This window comes from Aythya ferina, assembly GCF_964211825.1.
Source record: "Aythya ferina genome assembly, chromosome: 1".
Taxonomy (NCBI): Eukaryota; Metazoa; Chordata; class Aves; order Anseriformes; family Anatidae; genus Aythya; species Aythya ferina.
The window spans coordinates 182,516,183-182,539,657 of NC_140296.1; the positions used below are offsets into that span (position 1 = coordinate 182,516,183).

Here is a 23,475-nt window from a genome sequence, read left to right on the forward strand (position 1 = left end):
TTGCACAGCGTGTAGCACAGTGAGGCCCTGTTCCATAAACAGGGCTCATAAACACTGCAGGAACACAAATAACAACATTCTTAAATCTCTGGACTAAATAAAAACTAAAAATATTCAAAACTGTACAGAAATACAATATGGTTACACGTTGGCAATTGGCCAAAAATTGATCCCTGTCAAGAGGAATAAAACAAGATTAAATTTGTATCTCCCTTATCTCGAATTTCAACTGATGCCAATAATGGCTGTAAGAATACACCTTTCATCAAAACAATAATTACCTTAACTGAAGGCTTCTTAATTCTATAAATCCTAATTAGGAAAGCTGCTATACAGAAGAAACAATGTACACTGCAATCATTCACCTACACAGATTATGAGGTTTAAGGAGAGCTTTACCTTGTTTCTGCAGTTAAAGTGAGAACATTATTCAGGTAGTCTCTCATCCAAGCAGAAACACCTAAAACACTGATGGACATCAACTAAAAAGAAAAGATGAAGTTATTTATCACACATGTAAAAAAACTGCAAGATCATTCATAGTTTAAGTACAAGATTAATAACATCTGTCATGTAATCATTTATCTGAACAGCAGACTGTCCCCAGAATCGTGCTTCTATATGCTCAGAGTTGGTTTGTTGCCCAAGTATTTAGGCAGCCAGTAACAATTATCTTCTCTTTCAGAGCGGATAATTAATGCCTGGAATACCTTCTCTTCCACCCCATGGAGTGATGCCAATGCTGACCTAAGTCCCACAGCTGCACAAGGTACCATAGAAACAAGAGGGGCAATTTATGCTGCTAAAACCAGTGACTCTTTCAGGGCTCAGAGATGACATCCACCTGTTCATATGAGATCATGAAGCCACCTTCAGGTGCACAGCCAGTAAAGAATCATCTGAAGCCACATACAGGATACAATGGCACTGATAGGAGACAAGATAAATCTTGTGGTTAAATTTAGAAGAATCTGATTCTCTCATTCAAGTAAAGTCATGCTATGAAGCCTCAGTTGCCTGAACTGCAAAATGACAAAGTTCACTTCTTTTGACTTAGATTATAAAGCCTGGGCCACTCGAGTGTTGGATGTCTAGCTGCCATGCACTTGAGAGACAAAGCCACTACGCATTCACCAGTACTGCTCCTACAGAAAATAAAACCCCAGAGATGGAGCCCACCCAGAACAGCCACCGCCTTGGTGGAGCTGAGTTTTTACCACCCAGTGGCATCGTACTTCTCAAGCCATTTTGAAGAATTCAGCTGGTCTATTACACCCAGAGAATTTGGACAAAGATCCCTCTCCCACTGACACAAGTCTAAATTGCAGTTCAGGGGCTGAACCTGGCAGGCTCAGGATCTCAGAACCACCACTGCCTTGCTGAGAGATGGAGACCTAAGAATCGTATAGGTGGATGCTAGGAAAACCCACCATTATGTTAACTGCTTCTAAAACCAATGTGAGGTGCCAACCTTCCCTGGCACATTTCCTTAAAGCTATCACAAAGAACTACTGGCTCGAATCTAATGCATCAGAGAAGTTCCTCTGTGTCCTTACTGGCTCCTTCCAACACTTTGTGTTTGCCTGCAGCATGCTCACAGCAGGCCAGTTCTGCCTTTAGGGTATCATGGGAAGTCCCAGTGGCCACCCCACTGCTTCATCCCGCTTTTCACAACTGATGCACCAAGTACAGGCGCTGCCTTGGGTTGGGTGGTGCCAATGAGAACGCTGGCTGCTTGGGGTGCAACAAGCACAGCCACAATAGCTTGCACATGCTACAAACCTACTGCATGCATGTGTGTCAGGGACCACGTCATTTAAGCTTTGTGGGAGCTACTGTGGTTGGTGAAACAGTAGGAGTGAAAAGCATTTTCTATTCTGTTTAATTGATAACGCAGGATGCTGCAGGAGGAAGAACAATGGGCATTTCCTCCCAGCACAACTCCTAGACAACGACTTGTCTCTTGCAAATCTTCTTGGAAGAAAGCAGCAGGCAAATGTTATACAAGCAATAAAAATCATGTTTGTAACACAAAGAGAGGTAAGGAAGGCTTCAGGTATGTAGCACATTTCCTTATGGTCAAAAATTAACAGAAAACATTTTTAACCCTTCCCACAAGGTCTGCTGATACATACACAGAAAGCGTTAGCTTGCACTTCCATTGTTTAATTTATAGTAAGATACTTGAAGAAGAAATAAATTTGGTACTTTGCTTTACAGCAGTGGTGTTCAGTAGTGAGAAGTCCTTCAAAACCACACTTCTCAGCAGCTTTTAATAAGAGCCAGATGGTCCCTACTACAAAAACTACACCGGGAAAAAAAAAAAAAAAAAAAAAAAAAAAAGATTTCACTTGCTAAATAATATTTTCTTCTACTTGAGACTGGTAGACCACCTAGTCCCCATTCTCTGCTAGGGACTCACAGCCCACATTCTTCTCTCTGCCTTCTGTGTGCAGCATTACATTCCCATAAGGCAACGAGGGTGGTAGATTCCTTGCCAAAAGGTGGAAGACCCTTCTTCAGAGAAGGTAAGGATCAGGGAGCCAAAAAAGTCACCACAAGGAGCTTGGAGCCTGCAGGTCATTCAGAGACAGAAAGATCAAGGAGCAAGCTGCTAAAACACAGAGGGGACAGAAAGGAGTTCCTAGAGACCAAAAGAAACAAGCGGTTTCCCACCACTGAGACAACCATTCAGTCTGCTAGAAGAAAGGACCTGCCTACAAAGGCAAATCATGAACTGAGAGAACTTTCACTTCTGTCTTCCTAAAAGCTGAGTTCTCTCTATGTAGATTTGTATACTTCCCTACATAAAATCTACCTTTCAATGTTTATGAGACTTCTGTTCATCTCACAACACTGAGGAGGAAGTCTAGGCAGATACATCTCAAAGCAATGGCCCACATGGCTACATGACTTCTAGAGAAATGCTTCGTGGAAGTATCATGGAACATGACTGGTTTCATTCACCACAAACAGCAACTGGAAGAAAAGGGCCATTTCCCTTCACCCAGAGAACATAACCTTCGCCAATAATGTAACCGCATGAATGCTATTTCAACCCATGAGGACAAGGTCTATATGAAAGGTTCCGTACTTCATTCAAAAAGCATTTAGCCATTTAGGTCTCCCTGGTTGTTCTCATTCAGGGTAAATAGCTATTAGCCAATTACAACTGTTTCTTCTTGGATATAAATTATACGCAAGAAAATCCCTCCCTGAAACCACAGTGAGAACCAAGCTATAGCTCACCTGCTCACCTATCCTGTGCTCTGAATGCCCTCGGCACAATTAACTTCTTCAGCGGTTACTGCCTTCTGCTCTGCTTGCAATGCCTCCATGGCATCAACACAACAGCTAGCTCAGCATCACTCAGAAACCATACAAGCACAATGCCTTACCATGCTGCTACACAGACACTTTCCTGAGCAACACCCTTCTGACACACAGACACTATCCATGAGAAGCATCATTGGACCTACTTCAAAGTAAGGTGCAAAGAATTATTATCTGAATAACCTGAAAGGCAGACTTCTTAGACATGTTGGATTCACATCGATGAAAGTCTGTAGCATTGTCAAATTGGGGTGGCATAAAGACACGGCTCAGAAAGAGAACATGCAAATATTCAAAAACCCCTTATTTAATAAGGAGGCATACAGAAGAGTAGACCATGAGAATACAAAAAAGCAATTCAACAATAGGCTGATTATAAAAGGCATATTTTATGGCATATAACCCAGCAAGTGCTTAGTAGCTCATAGCTACATAAAAAGGTAGCGCTGGGAAAAAAAGAGTGATATCCCTTCTGATCAGCAGAAATCAGCCTCTGGGCAGGAACACCATGCAGGATGAAAGATGTGCTTGCAACAGCCTGCCCTGCATTAATGACTGAGGTTGATGTTTAGTTTAGAGACAAAAGATTATCAAACATTAGCTCATACCCATCAATCACCTTGATGGCTCGCCTGCTCCAGCCACAGGGGAATCACAACAGGAGTACAACACACCCAAATCCTACAGCCTCCTTCTTTGTGACTCAAAGTGCTTCTGCACAGTTCTGTAACAATGTCAAGCATCCCCAAGCACCATCTGAAATCAGGAGGCTCAAGGCACCTACCGCTTTGCAACACAGGCCAGAGGAGGAGGATCTTCAGCTGGCAACACAGCAAACACAAGGCCATCAGCAAGGCAGCTCAGCCCATGTGCAGGAGCAACAACAATCTCCCCAGAAACCTTGGTGTGCACCCAAACCTCCCAGCAATGACCAGCTGACACCGTAATTCTCTGCTCCTTGAAAACAGCGTTGCAATGGGCAGAGGCAAGGTCCTCGTTACAGTTTTCATTGGCTCATTTTGAAGCAGAACAAAAGGTGGTCTTAAAAACTGGCAGTTGCTTCATAACTGATTTAGATGCAAAATCCCGACCAGTCAGAAAGCCATACCGAGCAGTCAGACAAAAGGACACGAGTTTATGAGAAAACCACCAAAATAATTTGCACCACATTAGCAGTTACATCATTTAATCAAAAAGTTTTCATCCAAGCTTCTCTGATGACAGCCAGTCTGCTGTGCTGTAAACATAACACACTAGTAGGCAGTAAAACATTTTTATTTGTTGCAGCTGGCTGCACAAGTCACTATGGATTTCATTCCAAACCATCACAATATGTTATATAGCTATCAACACGACACCGAAGGCTTTATGAAATTGTCTGCTGTCATACTCGCTTTTAAATATATTTTCACCCCGATTAAACAAAGGTAGTAAATTATTTTTTATATATGTGCAATATGCAGATCACACGGTAATATACTGCACTTCCAAACTAGTTTATAGCATCAAGTTTTTAAAGCTACTAAAACTTTCCTCAGACAACTGGAAATAAAGTCTCCAACAATGAACTCAAAATGCTAGGAATGGTCATTTCCAAGTGTAGTTTAAATTATCTCTGAAACTCTTTTACATAAGCTATGCAGGAAAATACATTTTATTCCTTCAGTATGTACTTTAAGTCTTTATTGTGACTGTCCTACTCTTAATATCTTTAAAGCTACACCTGAACTGGAAAATAAATCTGCATTTTTAATTAATAAACGAACATGAATTCTAGTCTTTGAGGGCATAAGATGCATTGCCATGCAAGACTTTTTATTTCCTTGTCATCCTTCTCTAATTCAAGCACCTCAATTTTAACCATGAAACTGCTCATTTGACAGCAGGTGGGTTGTTTTTTTCATATATTATTAAATTGGTTAAAAGGCTAAAATTATCTTCCATATTAAAAATTACACACAGTTCTTTTGAGCAAAACAGATGAAGTAAACAACTTCAGGCCAAGCTCTGGGTTCTGCATAAGATGCTGAGCAGTAGCACTACAAAGCAACTTCCTTGCTCCAAGGAAACTACTTCCAATATATGGCAACATTCAACAGAATAAGTCTTTCAATTTTCATAAAGAAGTAACTCTTCAGATTTTTTTCCAGTTAGAATTGATTTGAGTAACCTGAGCTGTGACTTACCCAGAGCAGGCAGGGAGGAATCACTACAAGGTCATGAACAGAACATGTTGCAATGTTTTCATAGCATTTTCACAATTAAGTTCAATATTCAGATCATTGAACAAACACAGATGACTCAGATCCCTGGACAAACAAACGGTTCCATTTTGGGGGGAGAGAGGGAGGGAGGGGTGTAAGGGTGGGGGAGAAAGGGTCAAGAGGTCTTGTTTCTCTGTATTACCTGGCAAAAGCCTTCAAGTGTTTACAGAAAGAAGCATGGCCTATAAAAAAAGAAATATCTCCTCATCCCCACTAATGCACCTTTTATTTTAAGGGTATGCCAACATTTAGTTTTAGCTAAGGTTCCTGCACAGGGTTATGTATCGGTCCCCTTCCACTTGCAAACAGCTGAAGCATGTACTTATTTGCACTTTGAATCCAGGTTTGCTTGCACAGCTGCAGCTGCGATTAACAACCTGATCCGTGCTTGGCATGGGCTGGAACTTGCACACTTTGCAATCAGGCAACTGCCAGAGCACTGACAGCCTGCTAACGGGTCACTCTCCCAAGGAAACCAAGCAAGTTTTCCAGCAACTGACTGTACAAGGATCCTACAGCACTGCAGCATGAACTGTGGAGTAAGAACCCAAATATGCAAACAGGTTTCAGTACAATTAATCTAATAGCAGGTTCTTCCATAAGCCAGACCCAGGTATGAATTTCTGCACATAAAGGGCAAAGAGGGATAAGAAAGTGAACCTATCTCTGTATCCACCCTCTCGGTGACTATATATTCACGGCACCTTTCATTAGGACAAGATTTGTGGTGTTCCTCCCTCAAAATGAGCAAGTAACCATACCATTGCAGAGAGCTTTTGCCTTTGGGAAGGCAAAGGCACCTACTGCTGATCATGGGTTATTTGTAGCAATGCACAGAGCCCAAATGCCCAGATCCATACCACAAGTCACACACCACCGCCAAGATGATACGCTTCACATACACACAACATACTTTTATTTTTGTTTCCATAAGTGCTTGGTTTTGTTTATGGACAGTAGGCAATCTCTCTTAGGCCCACAGATGGCAAATGGTTTTTAAACCTGGTGTATACAACCAGAAAACTGATATAAGAGAAAATATATAAATGGATATAAGATACAAACTATATGAACTGATATAAACTGATACAATACCAAAAAGTCGGTATTAAACCTACATGTATGACCCTCATCTCGTGCCCACCACATACTCAAGATAATGGCAGATCATTAAGGTACAGAAACAGTGTCTGGGGATTCATAAATAATCCGGTAGCTACTGTCTACAGAAAGATGTGAATTTAAAGAAATAAATGCAAGTACCTGCAAGTCAGGTGGAGCATCTGGTTTGAAGCATTTTCTTTCCCTTAGCTACTGACTCAGATTTAGACAGTATGGTTTTGTGTTTTCATCCTCAAGGTAAATACAATGAGTTCCACACAATTAAGGCTGAGGATTTCCCCCAAATGGATGTGGTTTCATTAACTCCTGAACGCCAGCTAAGAAACATATTAATGTCATTTCTAACATTAGGGTGAAGTTTGCGTTTATTTTTTCCTTTCCGCCATCACATCAAGCTGCTCTCTTTTTCAGGACTGTATTGTTGAGACTGCTTTGCCAATTTACTGTCAACGCACCAGGAGGAACAAGCCTCATCAGCTACGAAGACATGTATGGTGAAACGTTATGCAGAGGTAGATACAAAGTTGACTAATAGCTGAACTCTGCTTTGCTTTGTTATGATTTATGGCCTTCAGAAACTCACTTGGACCGTCAAAATATATCTCCCCTCTCTGCGTTCCTTACCTTTCACTCGCTCACCCACTTTACTATACCCTGCTTCAGACACATTCCTTACAGCCTTTTCCCCAGACAGAAAGGCTAAGATGGTAGCTGAGAAAAAAAAAAGGAAAAAAAAGTAGATTAAATAATTATCTCTCTCTATATTTATCTCTTCAAATTTGTTAGTGGCCTTTCTAGATGTCCATGTCCCCAGAGATAGCACTTGACTCTCCTCTGAATTATATCTGTACAGCAGCTTAAAAAGAACCTTGACTCTGAGGCAGGCTTTTGTGCACTCCCTGAATCTAACGATGTTATATAAATAACGCAGCCCAAAGACACCAAAAAGTTTTCTCAAAGACCAGTCTTAAAAGTATTTCTGGTCCTTTAAAATTCCTCCTGCAGCTTGCTCTGCTGAGCACCACTAAAGACACCATATTCTGACAGAAGCTAGAGTTATTCTTGCATGGCTTCAAAGACGGCTTATTCTTTACACAAGAATGCTAAGAAAATCAGGTTTCAGTTACCAACGTCTACAGTGCAGTCTCTAAAAACAGACTGCATTAGCCTAGCACGAACCCCACACTTACACTGCTACAGGTAGCCAGCCAGGCAGTGCTCGTTTCTATGGATATTATTAGCCACTTACATTCTTTAAGAATTTGACCCTGACTCTATTCACTCCAAGTATCTTCAAATGCCACTGGCATGAGTGGAAGTTGGATGGCAGCAGAAACACGACTGCTACTCAGACTCCGGTTCCAAGGAAGGGAGGATGACTGATTTCTTCGTTGTGTTACAGCAGATGTAAAAAAATGAGGTAAAAGTAATTACAAGATTGAACACATACATTTGGGGTTGGAAGAAGGATATACTTGAGGTTGGAAAAAGAAAGAAACTCAATACTGCTGCTTCCAATCATTCTTAGGGCTTCTTTGTGCAAGGCAAATATTCCCTCACTGTATTTTCTCAGGTGGAACACATAACCAAAACTAGACGGTACAAGTGTTCAGTATATTCATAACAAAGGGAAAATTGACTGGAAGCTTGCTCCACTTTCATTTTCCCTGATTTCTTGTTCACAAGCACAAATTCAAGATAGAGGTAAAACAATTGACAGAGTCTGCAAGGAAGGCTTATTGGCTGCAATCACATGGCCTGATTAGATGGTGCTGCTACATGCTAAGAGCTGCAGCGAAGGAAAGCACAGACACCATTCAACAGAAACAGCATAAACCCAGGCAGATAAACCCCACAAGGTGAAGGATGTGGCAACATCTCTGACTGCTTGAACATCCAGTGACACTGAATCATCTGGTAAGATACGTTCACCACCTAAGACACAGCCATCTGTGACTTACAGCCGTGATTTGCCCAAGCCACTACGGCATGGTCATTCTCTGTTGTAAGGGACACAACAGCAGCTGCTCCTTCTTTCTGTTTTCCACACATGCTCATCAGAGCAGGGAAAAAGAAAAAAACAAGCTGGCAGTTTTGTCAAGGCAAAGAAAGTTAATACAGACTTTTTTCCTGAATGTCAGCTATTATTTTGCTTTTTTTTTTTTTAAAGGAAAAGGAGCCTTTAAAGGAAAGGAGCCTTAAAAAAAAAAAAAAAAAAAAAAGAAAGAAAAAGGAGAAAATTGACAGAATAATTGTGCTGCTGTTACTCGTATTTAGTAGCATTGCCCAGTTCACCGATTTTGGCTATTTGTAATTTTTTAAAAGGAATGCACGGCTGAGCTGCCAGAAGTAAAACAGGTCCATGCCTCTCAGAGCAGTTGCTTCGCTTAATCCTCTCTTATTATAAGCAGTCAGGACGCTGAATTTTTCCTGCACTCAGCACTGTTTTCTATTTCCTCTCCTTACACAACCGTAAGGGCCACTGCCCTCGGACAGCCTGCTGCGTTACGCCTGTGCCATTAATACAGGCTTGCCATGCTCTGTGACTGAAGCCTGCCTGTAATACCAAGCTAAGGTCTCTCCACTTTACACAACTGCAAAGAAAGTTTAAAGGCAAGAGGTTGCAGCAAAGCACGGGAGAATAATTGCAATATTCCAAAATGTGTCAAAGAGGCTTTATGTCAAAACAGACAAGGACGCTCGTATTAAACCCAAGACTGCTGCTACACTGGACATCAGGAGCTCGCCAATAGAGAAAAGCCCTACCAGAAGGAAAGACCCTGCAGTCTCATACACTGCAGAAATTATCTGTAGAACTATCGAAACTAAATCTCTCCAGCTACTGACACCCATTCTATGCAGAGATAAAGACTGGTATTGCCTCTAAAACCAGAAAATCAGGACGCAGTAGGAGCATGTCTTCTCTCAAGCACCACTAAGATAATCTGCTTGGTTGATCACTAAGTCTTGACTAAAAAACACCAAATCATGCATTGTTGGAGGTCCTCTCTTCTTATTAGGCTGTCCAGAAAGCAATGCGCTGCAAATAGCAGCGTTGCAAAGCCTAAAATGGGACATCTGCAGAAATCCAGCTGGGTCTCTCAGTCTGAATTCCTTTAAGAAGTGGTGCTTATTTAAACATGTGGATGACAGAAGAAATCATACCAAATGTTAAATGCAGACTTCACTCTGAAAGATACTCCTTGTCCAGGGCACTGTCAAAAAAAGCCTTATGAACCCAGAAGGAAGAGAAGCTCCTAAAACTGCAACTCCCGTTACTCTGAAAAAGACATCTTGTAGTCAGCTGCATGATTCAATTGACCTTAGAAACAGCTTCCGGGAGGATCATCAGATCTATTACCACATTCAGTCACTTAATTAACAATAATTAGAGCACTGACAACCTATTTATTCCCACCTCAGAAGAAATTGCCTACTGCAAGTAGCAGCTTTGGAATTACCAATCCATCGACTCCCACAAAGCCTGGATTCCTCAGAAGCAGTAAGGGTAGTAAACTCACTGGTCCGTTATCAAAACTGGATGAACTCTTAGAAGACAGACCTTTTTTTTTTTCAGTTGAATGCTTATTTATTATTTACAGCTAAAGAGCCTTTGGGCCAAAAATGACAAAAAGGGTACTGAACAACACCTCTTTCCTTCCTCTCACACACATGTGCATCACCCTGTCGACTGCTCCCCATCACAGCTCATTAGCTCAGCCCAGTAAAAGAAGCTTCTCTTCCCAAATACAAAGCGTGCAGTTGTACACATACAAGAAACACTCTGGGAAAGCTTCAAGTATCACAGCACAGTGACTGATGAAGTTCTCCCACTTCTCTGCTTCTAGGCTCAAACAATAACCCAATTATGAAGACATCAGCTTGTTGTATGTGATGCATAACACTTTCTGAAGAGGCTTCACATGCACTAGTGTGCCCTTATCAGGCTGGCAATGACAAGAGCTGCAATCCCCATATACACATGCTGCAACGGTTGCACACAGAGACACGCTTGAAAATTACTTTAAGCGTTCCCTCCTCCCAGAGGGAAAATCAGCCTGCACCAGGCAGGCCACAGGCTCTCTCAGTTTTGGTCAGGGCTTCAAATGTTGGAGGTCAGCAGAGCTGAGGGTCTCTTCTTCCAGCCTGGAGGAGAAACCAATCCTCTCTGCAGAAGGCACTGCTGGACCGACCACTGGACAGCACCAGAATGAAACAAGGAGAGGTTATCACTGCATCCTGGTTAGGCCCCCGAATTAAGCCATGATTTTAAAAAGTCAACCCGTGCTGTTTGGATATCTTCAGTGTTTTCAGCTGGAGACTGATAACTGGCACATTAATGACAGCCTTGAAGGTGTTTGGAGGCAACATCCCCTTGGAAGGAATGAAGCAAGAACTGCAAAACCCTCCCAGAACAGGCTTGGAGAGAGTAACACACATGCTCCCAGAACAGTGACGTCCCTTCACACCCCAGACTCATGCTTTGCTCTCATCTATTTCAAGCATGCTGCCATTGTGTTTATCTGTTAAGGCAGAGCCTACCATACTCGCAGCTTCAGAGGAATGTGGCTGCACATTTCCAGGGGCCGATCTAATCTAAACTTCCTGCCATCCAGTCCATAATCTGAGCTGGTATTTATCAAAGTAAGTGTTAACATAAGCAACAGACAAGCTAAAGCTTTCCAAATGGAAGGAAGAGTGATGGCGAGGGGAAAACAGGGCCCTCAGCCCCATGCTGGCAAGCGAGTACCTGCTGCCAGGGGAGCTTTTCCACAAGGCAATTTTGGCCAGCAGGGTCATGCTCGTAGACCCAGGAAAGTCACTGGTAACACTCTCACTGACCTCAACTGGAGAAAATTCAACTTGGGTAGAGAAGGAGACATGGGACATTTCACTACGATAAGCAACAAGTAGCAGATTTGTTAAATACACATCTGAACAGGAGCAGATAGGAAGCAGAAAGAGGTTTCTAACACGCACACTCCTCCAAAGAACCTGATTTAACTGTAATACTTCCCACCTACCATTCATCCTATTTCTTACTACACAGTTCTGGCACACTCATTTTGTTTCTTTGCTTTATTCCGAGCCAAACGGTTGCACCCATCTGCTTTCTAAGATGCAAAGAATCACCTCCAAGCAGAGTGGCCAATTTTTCATTTTACTTCTAACACCTTTAATTTCATGCACATTACGGAAGACAGCTTTATTCTTTACAACATCTGTGGTGCAAGTTATCTGCTGATACTGGCATTTATTATCTAATTACATATTTGCATGCTTTGGCATTACATAGATTTCACTTAGCTGCTTGGGTGTAATTTCCAGTGCCCTGCCCTCAGCTAGGAAGATTAAGTACAGACATTTTTCATATTCTTGTTCTGAACACGAGCATGCGAAGTTACCATTTTCTTCCCTAGGACTTCTTGGGATACCACTATACACTGGAAAGATCGCCATTTCTCTATGATTATGGAAAAAAAAAAAATCATACTTCCTAGTTAGGGGTGATCTGAGACACTACTATTCAAAAGGTTGAAAAAAAATCTAAAGAATGAGAAATAGTTTCTAGCCATGAATGCTTTAAACAAAATCTTGAAAAAACGAATTGTGAATGGACAAAGTTAGCAGCAGCACATTACTGATGTAGTTACTGTTACTCCACCGTCAAGCTCAGAGGTGCTCTGTAGCTCCATGCCTTCAGTCCACAACAGAAAAAAAGTAATATATATATAGCAATGAAAAGTTGGAAGGAGCAATCTGACATGGAAAGGAACTTAAATTCAAGCAACGAGGGCAAACGTTTAAATGTCCAAAGCGAGACAACATACACCCTCCCAGACAAATACATTTACATGCATCTCCCACCTCCACCTCTACCTGTTTCTGATGTGTTTTCCCCTTTGCACCTGTTCACTGCCTACTGCCTCTTTGCTTATCCTGCCTCAGCCTCCATAAATTTATAACGTGCAACAAGCCTCGATCTCCCTAGAGAGGAACTGCGACACAACGCAGCAGCACCAAGTTCCCTCCAAAGGTAAGGGCAAACTTCCTACAGAAGGAAAGTCACTCAGGAAGAGGAATGAATCACTCAGCTCCAGCACGGAGGCCCTCACTGCCACAGAACGGGTCAACTGACACAGTACGGGGGCATAACCTCATGGACAACCTAGGTAGCACCTAAATGGCAGCTTCAGCTTAAAAGGCTGAGTAATACATTTGACAAAACGTGGCAAGCACTGAGAATGGGGGGAAAGGGAACAAGCTTAAGGGAACAAGAACAAGCTTCTTTAGGTGGTGAGCCAAGGCGTGAATGGAAACTGATGAGGACAGCTCAAGGCAGGAATCATGAACCCAGCGGATAGCAGTGAGTACGCAAACAGGAGGACAGTTTGTTTTCAGCCATGTGGGTGTCTGTTCTCTCAACTCGAGCAATACATGGCCTAAAAATATGAAGTTGAACCCAGATCAGTTAAACCCAAGGCAGCCTCTGCCTTAATCAAAACAAAACCCAAGTTTGGGGATTTCGTACAATACCCAATGAAAATCACATATGATGTTTTAAATAATTACGCATCCTTTAAAAAAATTGAAGGATGTCCTCGTCTCTTATTAAACGACGTTAGTCCTACCATACTGCAGAAATTAAATACTTACTTTTCATCTGTCAAATACAACATAAAAGCCACATACTTTCATCAGAACCTCAGACTGTTTGCGTTATACAAGAAAAGTATCTTCTTGTCCCAAATGCTGTTTAACAGTTCTGTCTCATTCATATTCTGATCTCCACTTAATTTCCAGTAATCACGGGACTCGGTCTTTAGTTCAGCATAAACCCTGCTCGGTCCCAGCATTGCCCGAGATGCCGAAAGCAGCCGGCATAAGCCATAAACCACCGCAGGCCTCGCCTGCCAGCCAGGATGCGGTCCCCGAGATGAGCTGGGGTAAGCCCAGCGCTCGGACACCTGTGGGAGCTCGGAGTTTGGGCTGGGTCCGGGATGCTCCGGAGCCGAGGCGGCGAGGAAGGCAGCACGCTGCGGAATGTTCTTCCCTTCCCACAGCCGTGCAGGCACTACAGGTGCCCGGACCCCCACCCCGCCAGGCTCACCCCAAATCTGGCTTGCGGCTGGCTCCCGAGGGCCCGCAGCCCCGCACTCACCCAGAAGAGGAGGTTGAGGGCGTAGAGCAGGCAGCGCAGGCACCTCACCGAGTCCTCCCTGGCCATGGCGAGCCCCGGAGGCAGCCGGCGCCGTCCATCCTCTCACCACATCCTCCCTCCCCGGGCCGGCCAGGGCACGGCAGGGCAGGGCACGGCAGGGCAGAGCCGGGAGCTCGCCGCAGCCGCAGGTGGAGCCTCCCCACAGCGACTCCCCCCTCGCTCACTCGCCCCGCCGAGGCCTCATCGGGGCCGGGCAGCGCTGCCCAGGGCCGGCGGGGCGCTGACGGGAAGCTCCCGGCGGCCGCGGCCGCCCCCGCCCGCAGCGCTCCGCGCAGCCCCGCGGCGCCCAGCGCAGCGCCGCCGCGCAGGCGCCACCGCCCGCGGCTCGCCGGGTCCTAGCGCCGCCCGCCGGGGAAGGCCTGGCGGCCCGAGGCGTGGGGGGGGTTCCTCCGGGTGTCTTGGGGCTCCCCGGGGTGTTTGGGGGCTCCCCCGGGCGGTGGGGGGCTCCGAGGCGCCGGGAGACTGGGCTCCGAGGGTCTGGGGGCCGTATGTGGTGGAATGAGGTGCTGCTGTGCGCCGTGTGTTGTGCCCGAGGGACAAAATGGAAGTGGCGGCTTGGGAGGGTGGGAGTTTGGGGTTCCTTCACCTTAGGGTGAAGCACCCTAAAATGTCTTCCCTCCCTGGGCTGGAGCCGCGCTGGAAGCCCAAGTTGTGCCAGCGGTTGGGTTGCTGCTGCTGCTCTTCAGGGGAGAGGGGAGGTTTTGAGCAATAAGCCGAAATGCATGAAAACCTCCTCCTGTGGTATTTTGGCCCAGAGCGGCAAATAATCTCATAAAACAGATTTTTTTTTTTTTTTTTTTTTTTTTTTTTTTTTTTTTTGTGAGTGGTTTTTCTGCAACATTTACCAGACATTTCCCAATATTTCAGTGCTGTTGCATTGGAAACAAAGCGTCGCTGAAATCCAACCCGAATCTGGGCATCCGCAGCCCAGTGCCGCTTCCACATCTCCAGGCAGCAGAAGGCTCTCCTGGACGGGGAAGTAAGGCCCTCTGCACCTCTCCAGCTATTATGAAGACACTGGTTTAAATCTAACGACCCCAGAGGGGTCTGGTCCAAATCAGAACACTCATATTTTGCTGAGTAAGAGAGTAAAGCAGCCAATCTCGAAATGCAGCCATGTTGAAGATAATCGTTCAGGAAATAGACAAAATCTGCAGTTATTTTTCTGGCAAAGCTGCCGTGCATTGGTCCCATAATGTCTGTAGCACTTACAGATTCCACAACTAAGCTGAAAAAAATCATCCTGTTTCTGAAATCTGTTAAAGGACATGCAAATCTAGTTACAGTGGTAAATTCCTACTGAAATCTGTATTGTTTCAACTTATGCATATATCTCCATATTTTAAAAGTAATATTACATTTTAAAGCACAATTATACACAGATTAGCAAAACATTTTCCACAAATACATACAAATGTGTTGTGGTGCCACACAAACAAAAAGTGTAAGAAAATACACTGAGAAAAGTTTCTGAACTAGGAGAGGAAAATTGTCTTCAACCTGTATTACGTAAAGACTGGTTTTATGGCTGGTGGTGAAAACTGGAAAGGAGGAAAAAGAATTTAATGAATGAAATCCAGCTTTCGGGAGGCCAAAGAAAAATATGTTTCCTGAAGCACTGGAAACGTGACTTGAGAAAATCCACAAACTCCAAACGATTCAGCTGAGGCTGCTGGTGTAATCAGAGAATGAATCATAATCTCACTTAAGCTTCTGCGATTTCATTTCGTTAGCCAGAGCAAGCAGCATCTTCACGTGTATTCATCCCTCCTTAGAAAGAAAGTAGAATGGACATGGATGCTTACCAGAAAGCCCTGATTTCATGCCAGAAGCAAACACAACTAGAGTAAGTCGGAAGTGCTAGAGAGCGTTGCACAAATGTGGTGTGTGAAGATTTGTTTTTCCTTCAAATTTGGTAAGCTGTGAGCTTTTGCTGTTAATTTTATCCTCTTTTCTGGGATGAAGAGCTCTCCAGGAAGTGCAGTGCGCCGCATTTTTAGTCTTCAGTGGATATTGCTAATTTTATACCTAGGCAAACTAAAGAGGCAAACTAAAGACTACTTGTAAAAGGTGACATTGTACATTCATTGTGCTGTTTACATACCATTCATTCCTTTTATTGCTGAGGACTTTACATGAACAGTCAGCAAGACAGATCTTGAACAGGTACAGTATTTTCAGTGAACCAATGCCAGTTTACACAAATAGTGTCAATTTACAACTGAGCTCCAGCCTGGCTGAGGACAATGCAGTCTGTTAGAAACCAGAATAAAAATAATTGAGCTTGTGTTTGTGTTCTTGGTTGTTCATGGGAGAGCAAATTACCTGAGCCACAAGGTTTTATTAAAAAAAAAAAAAAAAATGCACTATGAAAATACACCCAGTATCTCACACCCAGTGATTTTTCTTTAAACATGTCTAAAATACCAAATGAGAAGTTCTATTACTTGTTTCTGATATTTTTGGCTTATAGCTGAACTATTCCTTGTGCATAAGGAATTTGAGGAAAGAAAAAAGAAAACCAGCCTCACAGATCTATTACTTGCTAAAAATCCTGCTAAAATGATACTTGGAAAAATTTGTATCTCTGAGGTACCACGTTGGGGGTGTTTGGTCACAAGGTGCTCTCAGTCTAACTGTGCCTGTTTGGAATCCTATTGCAATAACTCCATCGCAAACATAAAGAGGATCACGTAGTTGGTTAAAGAAATGTTCTGTCCTCTAGCTGTTATTTGATAATAAGAATAATAAATTGTTATTTGAACAGAAGAGATTTTACTCAAAACCTAAAGAAAAACAGGTCCTATTTATGAACGTCTGCCAAACTATATAGGGTTCGGAGGAAGGTCCCTTTGGAATAGTGCTTCTACCAGTCTGTCATACTTTGTGAAATTTCCATGATGTCAACACTGGGAAAGAAATACAGAGAAAGTTCCCATGCATTCAAACAGTAGCTAAACTGGAAGTATTATCTGATCACTCAAAAAAAATAAAAAAAAATAAAAAAAAATTAGGGAAGCTACTATGCTAATGTAGTACATGTGTTTTTTTACCCTTTAAACTGATCGCATCAGATTTTATTTAGGGCAAGAAAGATGGTGTTTTTTACAAACTCTTTGTATTCATAATTTCTTGAAATGAGAATTCGCTGTTAACAAGTGAGGGTTCTTTAATGTGTAGCAAAGAGATAAGTATGGTAACTGATGAAGTTGTATTGATCGGTATCGTCTGCTTGGATTCTCTAGTGTCTAATTAACTACAAATCCTAGAGCTTTTTCTGTGACAGGGCATTCACAATAACTTTCTAATATGAATTCTCTAGACTTAAATGAAGTGCTCATGATATAGCCTTTCCATCACTGGCAGAGGAGGGAGATCGAAATGCCAATAACTAATAATCTCTCCTTCCTCTGCTTAACTGCCAGTCATAATTTAATGTATGCAGACTTAATACCTGTAAGCTAGCTGCTCTCTGCCAAATGCTCTTGAAATTGTCCAAAAGGTTCAAAAACTATTAGAAGAGTGTTGACTGCACAAATTCTCCAGTATGATCTCATAAGCCCTTCTCCATCAGGAAAGCAGGCTAAAAGAGGAATAGGTATTAAGATACTCATCCAGATGAAAGTGTCTTTAATCTAAACTATATGAATAGCCTGATTGAGTAGAATATCATTAGGCATGCGTGTAAATTTATAGGTGATAATTGCCTAATATTAGATGGCAAGAAACTTTATCGCTGAAAAAGCAATGAGTTAAAGTAATGTCCTTTTATATGCTGCCATAACATTTAAAATTACTCAGATGAGTACCAGACTAAGGAAAATACACATGAATGTGCTTTGACATATGCATTTTAGTTCTGTGTGGAATCTACTCCACTTAGGTTATATAGATAGGAAAATTGCTCATGTACAGATTTATTTATAAGATTGTACGTCTGAGCTAGAAATGTCTTTGATAGCACCAGGGCAATGAATTACTTTTAGTAAATTTCTTCCAGCCATACTGTCCATGTAAAAAAAATCTGTGATCCCTTTCACTTATGTGATATTTGCACAGTTCTGAGGATTTTTAAATCATTCCTTTTCCTACATAGCTTTTTATTACAAGCCCCTATCAGGCGTTGGCTGGGCAGACACGTCCTGTAACAGGCACCTGTCTGAAACAAGTAATAAATGTGACTAATAATGCAAACAATGACCACTGAGGGTGGATTTCTGAAGCTGCACAAATATCCATCTATAAAACTGAAGGTGTACTAGTTGGCTCAGAAATAACATATCAAGGAAATCTATCCATGTTTATAGCAGGACCCAGTATTGCTCAAACCTTGAGGTGAAAGTGCACTTCTTTCTTCTGAAACAAAGACACCAAATGACAAATCTTCATCCTGTTTCTAAAAGCTGGTTTCATTTGAATGCAGAAATGACAGTCTGGAATAAGGTAACACCTGAAATAGATAAAATACCAGTGATTAAGAGATTAAAATCATAGTCTCAAAACCAGATTTTACTCTGGCTCAATGGGCTCTTGCAAATGGACTTCCCAGCTTTCTAGTTCAGGAACCTTCAGTGGCTCCCTCAGTTGAAGTAACACCTCAGCAGGTTGTGGGTTTGCTGTTTTTTTCTGCATCTCTAGGAAAAATTTCCTTCTCTCCATTGCTTTAGAGGTTTCACTGCAGGTGCCTTTCCCTTCCCCTTCCCTCCCCTCCCCTCCTCTCCTCTCCCCTCCACATAGCAGCTGGAAAAATGAAAAATGAGAAGATTCAAATTTGCTTTTAATACTATTTAAGTGGAAAAGAACTCACATTTTTCAGTCTTTATTTACTTTGTAAGTTATTTAAAAGTGCTTAAAAATGCGTAAAAAACTGCATGTCAAACAAATGATGTGAGAACCAAGTTCAGCTGGAAAAATATGTCCTTGATATCAAAAGTAACGTTAGAAATAACAAAAATTATGTGTCTAATAACCAGAAACAGATGAATCTTGCTCTGTGATTTCTAGGTCAAGAGTCTTGAGATGTGTTCCACAAGCCAAAAGACCAGAATCCTTGGTAGAGGTGTTTAACAACTCATTAGGAGTTAACTCCCTCTTAGGACAGTCTGAAAATCCCATCCGTTGAGAAATGCAGACAGTAAGAGATAGAAGATTGCTGACAGAGCAAATCACTAAAAGGAAGCGAGCAGTATAGCTGAATTTCTTGGACACGAGCAACAAAATGTCGTGTGGTCAGTGAGCTCTGTGTCACAGAGCCTGGAAAGAAAAACATGTATTTGAAAGAACAGTGCTCTTTAAAGGGATTCCTAAGCCACACGATGTGAAAAATATTAAAAATATGGAGCTGGATTGTTTTATCTCTGCCACAGAATGAATTTCTTAGAAGACTCCTAGGAACCCTCCCAGTGTCATTTCTTTCTTGTTTACTCACAGAATCACAGAATTGAAGAATCACAGAATTACTCCCCTCTCCGTAAATATGGATTTCAATTTAACAGAAGGATCTTGCTTGCACTACAAGGCATAGTTTGAAAAAGCTGCTGGATTGTTTTCTGGTGTCTTTTCTCCAATTTATGGTGCCTGGTGTTATAACGGGAGTCACAGAGCTTTCTGCTGGAGAGTTTTGCTAGACATTCCCTTCTATTTAAATTCCACGAGGAGGAATTCAGCATCTGTAACTGCTCCAGCAGCAAGAAAAGGCACTGTGAACTTCAGAGTCCTGCTTATTTTAGTCAGTACTTCCTTTCCAGGCACAGCATGGGGTTTTACACAAGCAAAGAGCACATTTTAGTATCTGCGATGCACCAGTAGCACTGCTAGTTATCAAGCTTGCATGACATTTCTTATCAGAAAGCCCCATTGGAGTGAGGAAACATAAGCAAGGTCTCATCACTAGACTTTGGAGAACTGGAGTCAGTCTCCACTGCAGTGTTCCTATGTGGCCAGTTCCTTTAATCACATTTTTCCCAGGAGTTTATTTCATTCTGTTTTCATTGTCCGGCTTCAGATCTCACAGGCAGATTCGTGGAAACGCGTAAAAATTCACAACTGTATCTGAAGCTACAGGGAACTGCCCTTTGAAAATACAAAATGTTACCCATTGTGAGCTACTCCGATGGATCAGCCTGAACTTGCAGATGCTGTTATCTCAGAGCCTGTGTTTCCCACCTGGAGGGTGGAGACGATATAACTCCTTTCTTGCAGAAGAATGTTGTGGGGAAAAATGTTCGTGAAGCATGTAAGTGCTATGAGAGCCAGAGTGCAGGCAGTAGAAAATTTATGGTTGTCCTCACAGCTGAGACTGAAATAGTGGAAAGTAAATAGACCACATGCAGAGTGAAGCTGGAAGAATAAATAAAATGTTCATTCTTTGCACATAATGAAGCAGGGGTCAAGGGGAAAATATGTATATGATTGTATAACTAAAGCCAGCATCACAATTTAACAAGGAATTACAGATTCACAGATGTCTTTAACACTTCCTTATTTTTCAGTGTTTGGTACATTATCTCTTATGGCAGTTTTCTCCTTTAGGGAGGCCAGGGTAAGTATAAAATAGGTTTCCAGGAAAGATTTTCTTGCTAGCTGAGGTGAGTGCACTGCTCTGCACATAGTTGTTGTATGGTAGTTGCTGTCACACCCTGTTGTTCCATGTTGTTCCAAGAATGCATGGGATTCTTGTCCATAATAGCAGTCCCAGGTCTGAAATGCATGACAATCGGAGTTCTACTCTGATTAAGAATTAGCAGAGAATTTACTAGAAACGACAAAACAAAATCTGATGTTGCAAAGTACTGGGAGAGTGTGTCATTAATCAACAATTTCCTCATAGACTTTCAGGGAAGGGAGTCTTCCCTGAAGAGAAGACTCCCGGAAGGGAGTCTTTTCAGGGAAGGGGAAGAGTTTCCCCTTCTTCTTCTTTGTTTCACCTTCTTCCTTTTTCTCCTTATCCTTTTTATGTCCTTTTTTTTTTTTTTTTTTTTTTCCTTTCTTTCTACTTTTCTAAATACCCTCTGCTGATAAACATGTTTATCCTCCTCGGTTTCTGTCCTTGTGCAGATTCTTCTCTGCATTGAGATTGTCACCCAGGAGCCAGATAAAGAAGTGCCTGCGATAATAGCTGTGTCTGGATCGCTCCCGCCAGTTTTCTGGTGGCAAAGCCTGGAGCTAAAATATGTGAGCTGCCCTAACACAAACAGTGTTCCACTCTTCTTGGACCTGAAAGCCCTCCTGGCTGGCTCCCAGTTCCCATGAAAATTGCTGCTGAAATTGTCATTGGAAGCTTGAGGGAGATGCAAGAAAAAGCAGGACACACAAATGAGAGAAGCAGATGACTGGAAATTCAAAGCCGTTAGGAACAGGTAAGAGAAGAGTGAATGTAAAAATCTGAATGATGGAGGGATGCTTTTTGGTGAAGGAAAGAACAGTAGGTTGTCTAGCTGCATTTTTCTTCATTCTAATGTTCTTTTTCTGTGTTAGAAGATGGAGATTTTTACTATGACTATTACTATCACATGATAATTGGATCTGTATGGGCTGAAGGTAAATGCCAGCCAACAAACATTTTATCTAAACTGAGAAAATACAAAAGACACGGAAAAGCCTTATAAGAAGGGTGCCTCTCAAAGCATCATTTATTTTACCGAATAACTGGAATTTCCTGGTGGCAGGTTTTAATTGCCTTGGACTAATGTATGTAAGAAGTGCACATGTTTTGGTATCTAAGCCAAAACTGTTTTTCTCCCCGATATGAGTGAGACTAGAACTACCACCATATTTTCCCTTCATGTTGTAATTAATCTCACATTTTGGGAATATGAAGGATTGTCCCTGTAAGGAAATAAGCTAAGATCATGAGAATCAGCAAGTAACTAGTTTTCTTTGAAGTGTCAGAAGTGATCTCTCAAGGGAGAGAATATGCTTGTGACTTCCTGAACAATTTTTCTTTTTACTTCCTGTACATTATCTGAAGTTGAGGTTGCTTGCACCCTAAATCAGAGCTGTCTCTGTGCTATTTTTTTGTAGATAGTACTCAGCATAGGCTCTGTTTTTTCCTCAGATTCTCTGTGTGCTTGCTGCAAGACAAACAGCCATACTTTACAAATATATACAGCAGAATCATTGTACAGTTTCCTCTGAACACAAAACCTCATTATATTCACAAGCACTTATAATTCTCAAGCATTTCAAATTCTTAAAGTTGGCAGATGAGAATGTGTGGCATTTATTTGCTAAAATTCCACCGTGAAGAGACTCTTTATAATACTTTAGTGAATGTAGCTTGTTTTTGAAGTGGTGAATTGGCTGCTCATCATGTAAACAATGTGTTATTGATATGTTGATGTATTACTCCCATGGACCAAGCACAAGAGTGAGTGCTGGATGTGCAGAGCAGGCAGAAGCACACAGAACTGGACTGCCACTCGGTGGTAGTGGAGATGGATGATCATTTCTTCTGCCATTACCCACTGGCACTGACATGACACAGCTGCATCGTCAACCAGCCAAGATAAAGTGGTCACAAATGGAGGTGCAGAAGTACTGTGCGACTTCAGTATAGCATCCTAGGAATGCCAGAGCAATTATAAATAGACTTTGTAAGTGATTCTGAAAAGGACAATAGGAAGCCAAATGCCATAAAACTTAATTTAGTCCAACAGTAAAACACCATTATCAAAGAGAATTGTCTGGTCTGCTCTATCACATCAGTGACTTGTACACTTACCTGCTATCATTCATCCATGATTTTCTGTGGAATGTATCAAAATGACATTACTGTCCTGGTAGATTGTTCATCATGAAGCTCTTACTTCAATGCTACAACATTGGGATGCTTTTGATAGCTATGACATACCTTAGATTAAATCATCTCCCCTGTTTGCATCACACTAGATTGTATAGATGAGCCACTCTTCTTTTTCAGGATCAAAGGACATCCTACTGCACTTCAGAAACTCATTAAATCTATATTTATAAATAAAGCATTTGTTCCAACAGCACCAGGTGTCCTTGAACCACTACAATGAGCAGCTCTGCAGGACGTGTCCTAAATGTACTCAAGGCTCCACTGAATGATGAAAATGTGACTTGTCTGTTAAGTGGCCTGGGAACAACTTGTTATGGCCTATAAAGCAGTAGAAAAAGTGCACATGGTGCTTCCAGAGCTGAAACACAAATCTAATTACTCTCCCATCAGATGGCTTCTTTGAGACTCTGAAAAACTGCTTGACTGACTACAAAGTTTGCTTTGTGGATTAATAGGCTAGTTTAATATCCTACAGTCCTCACTTTGTGTGAACTACTGCTTCATGAACTTTGTTGTGCAGATATTAATTGCTTTGGCCTTTATGTGATATATGTGTATATTGTTGCTGCTTTTGCAAATGAGATCTGCCTCGTGTAACCTTTTTATCCTGTGACTGCTGTTAGTTTTTTGTTTGTTTGTTTATCCCTACAAATGGAAAATAAATCAATTTGTTTTCCAAGTTGGAATTCATTTTCAGATTTATCAGCAGCTGAATGCCTAGTCTGACATTC

At 42.0% G+C, this 23,475-nt stretch overlaps 1 protein-coding gene and 1 long non-coding RNA gene across 6 annotated transcripts in view; one reads left to right on the forward strand and one right to left on the reverse strand.

Annotated features, from left to right (window-relative positions):
* The window catches only part of TSPAN12 (tetraspanin 12), a 46,895-nt gene extending 32,682 nt beyond the window's left edge, over positions 1-14,213 (reverse strand). Inside the window, exons 1-2 of one of the 3 annotated variants that reach the window (XM_084531813.1) lie at positions 13,882-14,213; positions 400-482 (exon numbers count right to left, since the gene is read on the reverse strand). In XM_084531813.1, coding sequence (XP_084387939.1) covers positions 400-482; positions 13,882-13,947 — 149 coding nt within the window. In that variant the 5' untranslated portion in view covers positions 13,948-14,213. Of the gene's footprint in view, positions 1-399; positions 483-844; positions 906-13,881 lie in introns of those variants that run through there. The other 2 variants (XM_084531811.1, XM_084531812.1) reach the window with 2 other exon arrangements.
* A 134-nt stretch (positions 14,214-14,347) lies between these two features.
* On the forward strand, positions 14,348-23,423 carry LOC311430250. Of its 3 annotated transcripts, none has more exons than XR_014688637.1 (3): positions 14,348-16,107; positions 20,998-21,299; positions 21,998-23,423. It is a non-coding gene; the product is annotated as an uncharacterized lncRNA (long non-coding RNA). The 3 variants fall into 3 exon arrangements; XR_014688638.1 differs by having other exon boundaries at positions 22,303-23,423; XR_014688639.1 differs by having other exon boundaries at positions 14,348-15,856; positions 22,303-23,423.
* The last annotated feature ends 52 nt before the right edge of the window (positions 23,424-23,475 follow it).